The sequence below is a fragment of the Pinus tabuliformis genome, chromosome 4_1, assembly GCF_031772625.1.
Source record: "Pinus tabuliformis cultivar Carrire ecotype Pingquan chromosome 4_1, CPIR1, whole genome shotgun sequence".
In the NCBI taxonomy this organism is placed as follows: domain Eukaryota; kingdom Viridiplantae; phylum Streptophyta; class Pinopsida; order Pinales; family Pinaceae; genus Pinus; species Pinus tabuliformis.
The window spans coordinates 330,155,524-330,168,150 of NC_142303.1; the positions used below are offsets into that span (position 1 = coordinate 330,155,524).

At 34.0% G+C, this 12,627-nt stretch overlaps 1 protein-coding gene across 2 annotated transcripts in view; it reads right to left on the reverse strand.

Annotated features, from left to right (window-relative positions):
- Window positions 1-3,185: 3,185 nt before the first annotated feature.
- The window catches only part of MHX (magnesium/proton exchanger), a 375,411-nt gene continuing 365,969 nt past the window's right edge, over window positions 3,186-12,627 (reverse strand). For both annotated transcript variants that reach the window (XM_089419722.1, XM_089419723.1), the window contains one exon: window positions 3,186-3,549. In XM_089419722.1, coding sequence (XP_089275848.1) covers window positions 3,255-3,549 — 295 coding nt within the window. In that variant the 3' untranslated portion in view covers window positions 3,186-3,254. The remainder of the gene's footprint in view (window positions 3,550-12,627) is intronic.

Consider the following 12,627-nt stretch of genomic DNA (forward strand, 5'->3'; position numbering starts at 1 on the left):
TTCGAAGTGAAATTGGGCGTTGTTCTATTCCCAAAATACCTTGAGATGAAATAATATATCAACTATGCGATACTAAGAGTGTTGAAGATGATTTTTTTTTTTCTCTTGGATTGACCGACTCTTTCTCACATCCGTTCCCATGTTCAAAACATCTACCACACTAACTTTCTTGAGTTGTTCAGTTAGCAAAACTATAGTGATCTAGGAACGCTTCTTTCCATCCTCTTTGATCATAGAAATAAAATATTAAAAAGCCTCAATTAATATTTCTCTTTCTCAAGGTTCGATAGACCTCATTGGTCTTATTTTTTGTTTGTTTGTCAAGTTGTCTGTGATCCTCCAGGCTTGACTTGTGGCTTGAGAAACCGCAACCTAGTGGCATCTAATCCGTTAAAGTCACCCGAGAATTGCACCCGGCCTGGGCCACACCATCTCTAAGCTGACTGGATTTTTAACATGTCTCATTCCCCTAACACATGCACAACAACCTCCGCGAGGTTTGATCATGAGTGGCATTGCTGATGAGGCCCATCCTCAACTGGTTGAGCTAGTGAGACTTGACGACCTCATTGGTCTTGTTAATCATCATCCTCATCATCATTATTTTTTTAAAAATTATGTAATATGTTTTTGATTTTTTTATCATTTGTTTTTGGTTTTTTATTTTATTTATTCTTTTTATGTTTGATTTTTTAAGTCCTTGCTCTTTTTTTTTTTTAATATTTTTATGTTCATTTTTTTTGTTTGTGTTATTTTCTATATTTTTTAAATTTATATGCCTAAATTTATTTTTTGGATTTTTGTAATGATTGAATTTAATATTTTTCATTAATATTATTTTTTTTCTATGGTTTTCAAGTTTTTAATTTTTTTTTTGAACTTTTCCATTTTATTTTTTTATTTATTATTAATTTTTTAAACCTTTTTACCCTTTTTTTAATTTAATTTTATTACTATTATTATTTTTTTATTTATTTATCTTTCTTTCTTTTTTCTTTTGCAGGGGTTGTGTCGATGCTCGACTAGCAACTTGACCCCACTATGTGTAATTTAATAGTTGATTTTTAAGTTTTTGTTGCAATGGGTCAAGTTCGATCTCACAGTGTGTCAATTTGATGGTTGATTTTTAATTTTTTATTCCAACGTGTCAAGTTGTCTTGAGCCAAGGTTTTAAAAGAACTATAATTTTAACATTTGGTATCCTCACTTTTTTATTTAAGTATTCATTTTTAAGTTTTTGTTTTTTAAATCATGATATTTGGTCTCAAACTATGTTGAAAATTTAAGATTTTTTAGAGTCATGATATTTGGCTTTAATTTTGTGGCTGAAAAATATCAAAATTTTAAAGGTTTTTAGAGTCATGATATTTTATCTTTAACACCATAGTTGAAAAACATCAAAATTTTAAGGTATTTGCGTCATGACATTTATCTTTAACGCCATGATTAAATATTGTTGGTTTTTTTTTTTTTTGTGATAATTTATCTTTAACATTATCGTCAAAATTTATTAGAATTTTAAGGTTTTTGGGAAAAATAATATTTTATTATAATGTCTTCACTAAAAAATGTTGGAATTTTAACAAAAAAATGTTAATGCGACATCAACATTCTTTTATTTCAAAGTGTTTTTTCATATTTATTGTGCATTTTTTTTAGTTTTAATGTCATTGTTTAAAAAACAATTGGAATTTTAACCTGAAAATTAAAAAAGCGTTGATGTTGCATCAAATTACATCAACATTTTTTGTTTCAAGATGTTTTTCATGCTTATTGCACAAAAACTTTGGTTATTTATGTCATTGCTATTTATTTTAAATTTTAACCCCAAAAAATGTTCATGCAACATCAACAATTTTTGTTTTTAGGGTGTTTTTTCATGTATTTTGCACAAAAAATAGGGGTTTTTGGCTAGAGAACTTGTTTTGAGGTAACACTTCTTATTAAGTTGGTAACTTTGTTCACTCTAAAAGCATTGAGATGGATGACAAATAATATAATGATCAAATCTCGATCATTTAACCTTCATAGTGTTGATTTTAATTTATTTTTATTAGATCCATTGTAACGAACTATCCAGTGGGATATTCATAGCAACATATAGATTAGAAGACCGTCTACATCCTCGGGCAGCGCATATAATGCAAGGTCCCAAATGTTGTATGACCTAACCATTGATGCCATAGTTTGTTGATGTTGCTAGTATTAGCGACCATTGAGGAGAATTATTATGCTCATATTCATCACAATAATTGGAAGCAATCACCTTGAAATCATCAATTGTGTCCTTGATAACCTATCAATTTGGTCAAAACACCACCTTTTTGTTAGTGCAAATGACACTATGTATACAAAGAAGAATTAGTCCTATTATGTGGTTGTTAAGATTCCCTCTGCATTTGGACCCTTTTTCCTTCCATGGATCACATATTACAAACACCACCTTGCAAATTTTGTAATAAGTTTGAATAAGTGCACTACCCTAACAAGGAACAAAAATCTATGAAACCTTCTCTTAAATTACAAAAAATAGAAAAAAAGAACAAAAGATTCGCTAGGAGCTTTTAGGTGAAAATAAAGGTAAAAGACCCTTAAAAATGGGTATTGTAAAAAGAAAAAGAAAAAACCTAAATTTCAAATCTACAACCACCTTGTAATAATGTTATAATCTTGATTTAACATCTTTAAAATGACTTTAAAGTAACATTAGATGAAGAAGAAAGAGTATATATAGACATACTCTTTAATAAACCCTAACCCAAGAAAAAATTATAAATATGTAAAAACATTTAACTATTATTTCATTACATTAAGGTAATTTAACCATAAAAAGAGAATAAGTTATAAATATGTAAAAACATTTAATGTTATTTCATTACATTAAGGTAATTTAACCATAAAAAGAGAATAGAGAGAAATGTGTTATGTGCCCTTAGGCAAAAGAGTGAATGAATTAAATTGATTGAGATGATAGATGTATGTATATATGCCACTTTGAAAGGTTAAAGCACTAGACCAAGGATGAGTCTAAGTTGGCCTATCTTAAAACACAATATAATACCATAAGTGGGTTTAACTACTCGAAGTTCAACGCAATAAAAGCCCCCACATGGGCTGGTACATTACCACAAATGAAGATTACACACATTTCTCATCAAGAAGATAACATTTCTTAGAAGAACACATTAAATGAGAAATGTTAAATTTTAGAAAATAATATTGAATATTAATTATAGAGCTTACAAATAAAAAGTCTATATTATATTTAAAACTTTTAGAGAGGATAATACAACAAAAACAACCCAAAGAAACATAAGGTAGAAACAAGTTATCCAAGCCCAATTTCGTGGTCCTCCAAGTTCCCCGCCAAAGAAATACCGCCTTAAAACTATCGCAGCCATGCAAAGAACAAATGTTATGAAAAACACGATTAGGGAAAAGCTTAGTTCTCCAGCTTTGACTTCTAATGGTTCTCCAAAAGCTATTGAATTGTAGAGAGTGTTGATAAACCATGGTAGCCCGATGCCTACAAAGAGGTTTGCTGAATTACTGTATTCACATAAACAAATTAAATTAGGATGATGCATGCCCTACTCCAAAAGTAAATGAATGCTATACAGTAACAATTTTTATATAACAATAATATCTTATGCTAATGTTAATAACAAAGGATGCATACCATGAGATTAAGATGGACTAACAAGAAATGGGGATTATGCATATCCTTAAGACATTAGTGAAAGTAAATTACGTGTTCCATATTTTTTGTATCCCACATTAAAAGATTGAAGATCAATGGGCATGTAATTATACATGATGCTATTGTGCACTGTGTCATTGTTGTCTCTTTTGTTTTTACACTTTGGCAAGAGAGCGAGGTTATCAACATCAGAGGGGCACACTCATTGCTAGGGTTTAACTTATTCTTAATAGAGAAAGGTTATATTGGGTTTGTGATAAACTAGTTCTAGTGGGGGCTCTATATAGTGATTCTTACGGGGAAGTCCATGGGAGCAGTTCCATAATCAAGATTTAGAACAGTAAAGGCTTTGCGTTATGGAAGTTAAAGATGAAAGATCTTCTTATCAATAGAGAACAATGAGTTAATGTGGAGACAAAACTTACTAGTACATCTAAATAAGACAAGGAGAAGATGGAAATAAAGGCGCTATAGAAGCTAAAGATGAAAGATCTTCTTATCAATAGAGAACAATGGGTTAATGTGGAAACAAAACTTACTACTACATCTAAATAAGACAAGAAGAAGATGGAAATAAAGGTGTTATGGAAGCTAAAGATGAAAGATCTTCTTATCAATAGAGAACAATGGGTTAATGTGGAAACAAAACTTACTACTACATCTAAATAAGACAAGGAGAAGATGGAAATAAAGGTGCTATGGAAGCTAAAGATGAAAGATCTTCTTATCAATAGAGAACAATGGGTTAATGTGGAAACAAAACTTACTACTACATCTAAATAAGACAAGGAGAAGATGGAAATAAAGGCAAGTAAAAATTGACTTTATCTCTCAAAACCAATGTTGTTGAATGTCTCTAGAGAAGACAACATAAAGATGTTATGAGATAAGTTAGGAAATTTGTATCAATCAAAGTCCCTAGAACACAAGTTATTTCTTCGAAAGAAGTATCATCTTAGGATAGATAATGGCAACTCGACAACAAAACATCTAAATCCATTTAATACTCTAGTAAGTCAACTTCTCTCTATTGATGTTAAGATTGAGGAAGAAGGTAGGTAATCACCCTCTTATGCTCTTTTCCAAACTCTTGACAAAGCCTCCAAATCCCTTAATTCTCTAGTAAGTCTAATTTCTCTTTGTTGATATTAAGAGGGAGGAAGAAAATAAGTTATAACCCACTTATGTCTTTGTTGATATTAAGATGGAGGAAGAAAATAAGTTATCACCTACTTATGTTCTTTGCCAAGCTCTTGAGATAATCCAGTGCCAAAAGTTGGTAGTACTACTCAATCCACATTAAAGTTTGAGGATGTAGTTGCATTCTTGTTGTCAAAGGAAATCAAGAGAAAATCCATGGAGGGTGTGGCCAAGGAGGCTTTATTTGTAAGCCTTTTAGGGGGGAGTTTTAAATCTATCGGTGGATCTATATCTCTAGGATAATCTACGAGGATATGTTGGAAATGTAATGAAGTTGGGTGTTATAGGAAAAACTGTAGATAAAAAAATGTTGATGAAAACAAGGGGTTTGATGATGCTCCTTCCGCATAAGGAAAGGCCTCCTCAAAAGGAGGGGATTTGTACTTGGCATATATATGTATGCACTCAAATCATGATCCATGTTGATTGACTTAGGCACATTTTTTCGCATGACTCCTCACAAGAAGTGGTTTTGTAAATATGGAAGGTATAATGGAAGCGATGTCTTCCTAGATGATGACTCGATAGCCAAAATCACAGGATGTGGAAGGGTCTAGTTGTCACTTTAAAATGGATGTGTTAGAACCCTTCCTAGTGCTTTTCATATTCTAAGATTGGCAAAAAAAACTTATATCTATGAGTAAAATGAGTAATGTGAGTGTACAAAGTATATTTGAAAAGGATACACATAAGATAGTTCGAGAAGAAATGGTGTTATTGAGGGGGGTGTAGATTGAAACTCTATAGAAGTTGTTGGGAAACACTATTACTAATGGGTGTAACAGTATCACTGTTTTCAAGAATGAAACAAATAGAACTCTTCCTCTTCTTGTAGAGAAGACAATGCTCTAACACTAGAAAATGTGGCATATCAAAGAGAAGGGACTTTGTGCTTTGTGTGGTAAAGGTATGGTCAAAGTTAATTCTTATTGTTCGTTAGATTTTGCATTTTGTGAACATTTTTATATGATAAATAAAATTGGGTGAGAATCCCACTTATCACTACATGGGAAAAAGGATTTGGAGCTTATACACAATGATATGTATTGGCCTATACCTTTTCAATATTTAGAAGGATCTTGGTACTATGTTTCATTTATAGATTATTTCTCTAGTAAAACATGGTTATATTCCCAAATAAGAAATTTAAGATTTTCAAAAAATTCATGGAGTTCAAAGCTCTCGTAGAAAACCAAACAAAGAAGGAAATAAAAGTGTTGTGGACTAATAATGGGGGAGAATCCTATGAGAAATATTATGAGTAGTTTTGTAAACATTGCGTAATAGCATGGTAAAATACAACTCCATATACACCCCAACAAAATGGAGTTGCAAAAAGTATGGACAATGACCAGATGGATAAGAAAAGAAGTACACTTAGTGGTGCAAGAATAGAACAAAAATTTTGGGTAGATGCAGTGCATACATGTTATAAGATCAACCAATCACCTACATCAACAATTGGTTTATAAGGCTCCTCATGAGGCATGGACTTGTAAGGAAGCCTCTCTCGTATATCTCAAATTTTTTAGATATCTTGTACATCTCAAATATTTTTGCTATGATGCTTATGTACACGTTTGAAAGGAGAAAACAAGTATGCTAGACAATAAAGCAAAGAAATGTAACTTCATTGGTTATAAAGATGGACTAAAAGGTTGCAAAATTCAAAATCTAGTCATAAGGAATGTTATTTATAGTCATAATGCAATCTCCAAATAAATTAAAAGTAACCCCAAGAATGAAGATGAATCAAGAGAAGAAGAACTAGACAAAATAAGATTTCTACTAGAGAATGTAGATTCAGATTCAATGGGTGAAGATGAATCAGATGAAAAGAAGTAACTACAAATACAAGTCTTGAGGAGATCCGTTCAAACAAGAAGGCAAACAAACACATTAGGGGAATTTTGAGGTCACAAATGGGCCTCAAAACCAAGAATGCATTATCAAAATCAACTTTAATAGAACCAATAGGATATAAGATGATGATATCGACCATAATGGTAAACATTTTTGGAGGGAATGGAGAAAAGTTATTTTTTAATTAGATTTTCAACTTATATCCTTGTAGGTTTTACCCAAATTTGAATTGTAGGTAGTTATTGGATGTGGAATTAAATTATGTATCTAACAAGTATACATTGTGCATACTTTTGATAGATACATGATAAGATAAAATAGAATCACAAGAAAAAAATGGAAACATGTTTTATCATGTATTTCTAGTTTATCTCATCATGGGTCTATCAAAATTATATAGAATGGGTACTCATTGGATGTAGAATTTAATTTGAAATCCAACAATTGCCTACATTTTAAATTGAAGTAATCCTATAATGACATAAGCAAAAAATATGATTAAAAAATAGTTTTCTTTTTCTTTCCCTTTGAAAATCCATAACTCTTATTATTTAACTATTATCTTATTATTTTCCTTAGAAAGCCCATTTTAGATCATAAGTTTCCCCTAATGGATATAGTCAACCTTATTTTCATTCTACCTTTATTTTTCCTGCTATTGATGTTGATCTTATAACTATCAGTGAAGCAGGACACTAAACCCTAGGCAAAGGCCATGTTTAAGAAATGAATTGTCATGGGAGCAGGGCAAGTTTACAAATGGAAGAAAATATATTGTTATCAAATGGGTGTTCAAGAAGAAGCTCAATGTAGAAGGAAAAGAGGAAAAATACAAGGTTGGCATGGTAACAAAAGAATATTCCCAGGTAAAGGTAATTGACTTTGGTGAGATTTTATATCCTAATACAAAATTTATTTCCATTATATTTCTAGTATCTCTAGTCGTGACATTTCATCTTGAAGTCAAAGGATCTTAGCTCGAGTAGTTTGGTGAACAATTTGTTTCCCCAGCTGTGTGGGTTCATGTCTCTGCGAACAAGTATTTGGCCTGTTAGTGGCATTTATGAAAAGTTGTATATTGTTAATCTCCAAATAAATTAAAAGTAACCCCAAGTATGAAGATGAATCAAGAGAAGAAGAACTAGACAAAATAAGATTTCTACTAGAGAATGTAGATTCAGATTCAATGGGTAAAGATGACTCAGATGAAAAGAAGTAACTACAAATACAAGTCTTGAAGAGATCTGTTCAAACAAGAAGGCAAACAAACACATTAGGGGAATTTTGAGGTCACAAATGGGCCTCAAAACCAAGAATGCATTATCAAAATCAACTTTAATAGAACCAATAGGATACAAGATGATGATATTGACCATAATGGTAAAGATTTTTGGAGGGAATGGAGAAAAGTTACTTTTTAATTAGATTTTCAACTTATATCCTTGTAGGTTTTACCCAAATTTGAATTGTAGGTAGTTATTGGATGTGGAATTAAATTATGTATCTAACAAGTACCCATTGTGCATACTTTTGATAGATACATGGTAAGACAAACTAGAATCACAAGAAAAAAATGGAAACATGTTTTGTCATGTATTTCTAGTTTATCTCCCCATGGGTCTATCAAAATTATGTAGAATGGGTACTCATTGGATGTAGAATTTAATTTGAAATCCAACAATTGCCTACATTTTAAATTGAAGTAAACCTATAATGACATAAGCAAAAAATATGATTAAAAAATAGTTTTCTTTTTCTTTCCCTTTGAAAATCCATAGCTCCTATTATTATTTAACTATTATCTTATCATTTTCCTTAGAAAGCCCATTTTAGATCATAAGTTTCCCCTAATGGATATAGTCAATCTTATTTTCATTCTACCTTTATTTTTCCTGCTATTGATGTTGATCTTATAACTATCAATGAAGCAGGACGCTAAACCCTAGGAAAAGGCCATGTTTAAGAAATGAATTGTCATGGGAGCAGGTCAAGTTTACAAATGGAAGAAAATATATTGTTATCAAATGGGTGTTCAAGAAGAAGCTCAATGTAGAAGGAAAAGAGGAAAAATACAAGGCTGGCATGGTAACAAAAGAATATTCCCAGGTAAAGGTAATTGACTTTGGTGAGATTTTATATCCTAATACAAAATTTATTTCCATTATATTTCTAGTATCTCTAGTTGTGACATTTCATCTTGAAGTCAAAGGATCTTAGCTCGAGTAGTTTGGTGAACAATTTGTTTCCCCAGCTATGTGGGTTCATGTCTACGCGAACAAGTATTGGCCTGTTAGTAGCATTTATGAAAAGTTGTATATTGTTAATAGTGGTACTCAATCTATCAAAGTTATTGATTCTCTAGAAATTCCCATTATTGTTAAGAAAAAACATTTCATCTTGAAGTAGAACAAATGGATGTAAATATAGCATTCCTACATGGGGTATGGGAAGAAGAAACCTACATGTAATAGCCTGAAGGATTCATAGTGAAGGGTAAGAAGGATCTAGTTTGCATAGTGATAAAGCCTACATATGGCCTAAAAAAATTACCAAGAATGTGGTATCAAAAGCTTGATAGCTACGTACTAGAACTATGGTTTGTGAGAACCAAGGTTGATCACTATGTGTATTCCAAGTAGGATGGTTATCACTTTATTTCTTTATTATTGAATGTTATGATATGTCGCTAACTAAAATAACAAGGATATCATCAAGGGGGTCATGTCAAGTCCCAACAGTGTTCTAATTTTAACATGAAGAATTTGGTGCTACAAACTTTATTTTGGCAGGGAGATTAAAAGAGATCATGTAAATATGAAACACTAATTAGGTTAGTTTTTGTAGCATTGGAGGTGGTTTAGTCTCGAAACTATGTGGATAGGTTAAAACACAAGAGCTCTCCATAACACAAAAATTGTTTTTGGAAATTCCAACTAGAAGTGTCTCAAATAGATTATTCGCCTATATTTAAATGTTTCCTAAGTCTAAACTTAAGAAAATTAGTTAATTAATAATAATTAATTGAGATAAGGTGTGGATCATCTAGAAACTCACACGGATTGACTCTAGTATGATCTTGGCCCTTAATTAAGTTTTAATCTTGGTCATTGGAGTCCCAACAGAAGATTATAAAAAGAAGTCGGTGGGTAGATGGAGAATACACACAGAGATCAATTTCCTTGGTGAGATTGATTTTCTAGAGGCAGTAGCCAGGAGAGTTTGAGCTTCAGAAGCAGAGACAGAGAGGAGCAAGGGCAATGAAGCCGGAGGAAGGTCTTCCAGATTCAGTCAGTACATTTGTAGAGAGGTCAAAATTTCTCCAGGAAGCTGCACAAAGGCTTCAAAAGGAAGTTCGATTTGCTAAGGTAAGAATACGTTTTTAGTTTCGAAGGCCGGGAAGAGGTTCCAGAGGTATGGAGAAGCATTTTTCCAGTCAGTAGCAAGCAGGGCGACTAGATTGGTAGTTGATTCAAGCAACACATGTGGCAAGAAGCATCAGATTAATGCAAAGCCTATGCAGGCCAAGTTGGACGGTTAGCCTTTCAGATCTCAGACAGTGTCGAGATTGCACGGAGTGAGGGTAATTTCCCTCATATTATTTTTGTCAGTATTATCTCTGTGGGATTGCTAGTATTCGACATCCAAATTGTACTCAGATTATTTCACTATTGCTTAATAATATAAAACCTTCAGCGACTGCACCGATTTTCCAAAGTTGGGTTTTTCCAGGGACTTTAGTCCAAAAATAAGTGTCAATTTTTTATGTGTTGTAGCACATTTCTCAATTTCCAGCGCTATTATTTTCTGCAATTTTATTTGTGAAGGTTGCAGTGTGATTTATTGATATTTGTCGTAGCAAATAAATTGTTAAATTAATTAACAATTATAATAATTAATTGCAGTTGTTGCAATAGGATTTCAGTGGTGAAATTTTCACATGGTATCAAAGCATGATTGATCAGATGGGGAAGCTCAGAAGCAGAGACAAAATAATTCGTTGTTCAAAGGGAGCAGCAGGTCGATTTTTCTGAGGGCTGTGCAAAGCCTAATATATGCAGATCAAATTGCTTGGGGAGTTCGATTTTTTAGTACAGGTTGGCAGAAAAGTTCGGCTTGCTAGTGGAGTGATTCTAGCAGAGGGAGCAACAACTTAGATTTTCGCTGAGCAGATTCCTTGTTTGGGCGCAAAAGGGTTTTGTAGCAGTCTACAGTAGCAGAATCAACACCGGGTGGAAGAGAAATAACACACACAAAGGGAAAATTTCTCTCAGGGATCTCGAGTTTTAGAGATCTTTTTTTCCAGTTGCAGATTGCAAGTATCTGTGAGCAGATTTCCTCGCTCAAGAAGGGAGTGCATGTAGCAGATCCAGTAGCCGAACATAGGGAAAGAGGGATATTTTCGACTAGATTTAGAGATGGCCACAGATGGGCTTAGAGATCAGGATAGGTTGGGGGGAGCCTCCAACTATGTCATCTGGAAGGCTAAGATGTCCTTCCTTCTGGATGAATATGGCCTGGATGAATATGGCCTGAAGCCTAGGTGGAGAATGTGGTAGTAGTACCCCATGATGTCGATCAGCTCAAGGAGTACAAAAAAGAAATGGTGAAGGTGAAGCAGATGATTTTGGATGCAGTCTGAGATCATCTAGTCTCACATATGGCAGACAAAGGTACGACTAAAGAGATGTGTGATGCTCTCTCTGAGCTATTTCAGACTTCTTTCGAGCAACGAAAGATGTTTCTCTAGGAGAAGCTAAGGAGCATAAGGATACAAAATGTTGAAAGCATAGATGGCTTCTTCACCAGGATTCAGGAAGTTTGAGATCAGCTTGCAGTTGTTGGGGAGGCACACCAACCCACAAAGCTTATATAGTTGGCACTGAATAATGTCTCAGAGGAGTGGCAGGTGTTTGTCCAAAGTATCTTGGGTAGAGACACATTGCCTAAGTGGGACAGGATGTGGTTCGACCTACAACAGGAGGAGTTGAGACAAGCTCTAGTAAAGAGTACCATCAGTGGCAGCAGCAGCAAGGGTGTGAAGGGTGAGAAGGAAGAGGAAAATGTGGCCCTAGCATCTAAGGGTCCTAGTTAGGGGCAAGGGGAAAAGAAGAAGAAGGACCTGTCAAAGGTTAAGTGCTTCAGATGTGTTGAGTTCAGTCACTACAGTACTCAGTGTCCTCTCAAGAAGAAGGACAAGTAGGATAAGTAGGACCAGGCAGTAGCATCAATAGAGATCGATAAGTTGTCGTCCAAGCTGGAGGAAAATTTCACGATGTTTGTAGCTATACTTCCAAGAGAGAGGTGGGGCGATCTAGAGCTATAGTCCCAGAGCAACACAGACATGGACATGGTCCATTGAGGTGTCCTCCTCATGGATCATTACCTTGCTACAGGGGCCCACAATATTCAGTAGCAGGATGGATCAATGTCAGTAATGTAGTGAGATTCTTGAGTGACAGTTGCAGACTAGTAACAGTCAGTTGTTGAGGAGCGCAGTGCAATGTTGACAGTAGAGCAGGAGGCTCAGTAGCAGAGTCAGCAACAACGCAAATTCTTCAGTAGATAGTGCAAAGGCTAGTAGCAGTCAAGACTTAGGAGACAGATGCAACAAACATAGTTGATCCAGTATTTAGGATGCTTCTCAATTGCAGTTGTTGCAATGGTAGCAACAACAGATGAGAGGGAGTTGTAGTGTAGATGTAGAGTTGGAAACAGTATAGCAGTGTCAGCGGCAGCACAGATGCAGCATCAGAGTTGCGCAGTGGTTGGTGGGAAGTAGCCAAACATCAACAATGTGATAGAGGGTGATACCGAGACAGGGTGTTGTAGTAGTGGTGCAGCACTAGAAAACCTTCCTCGCTAAG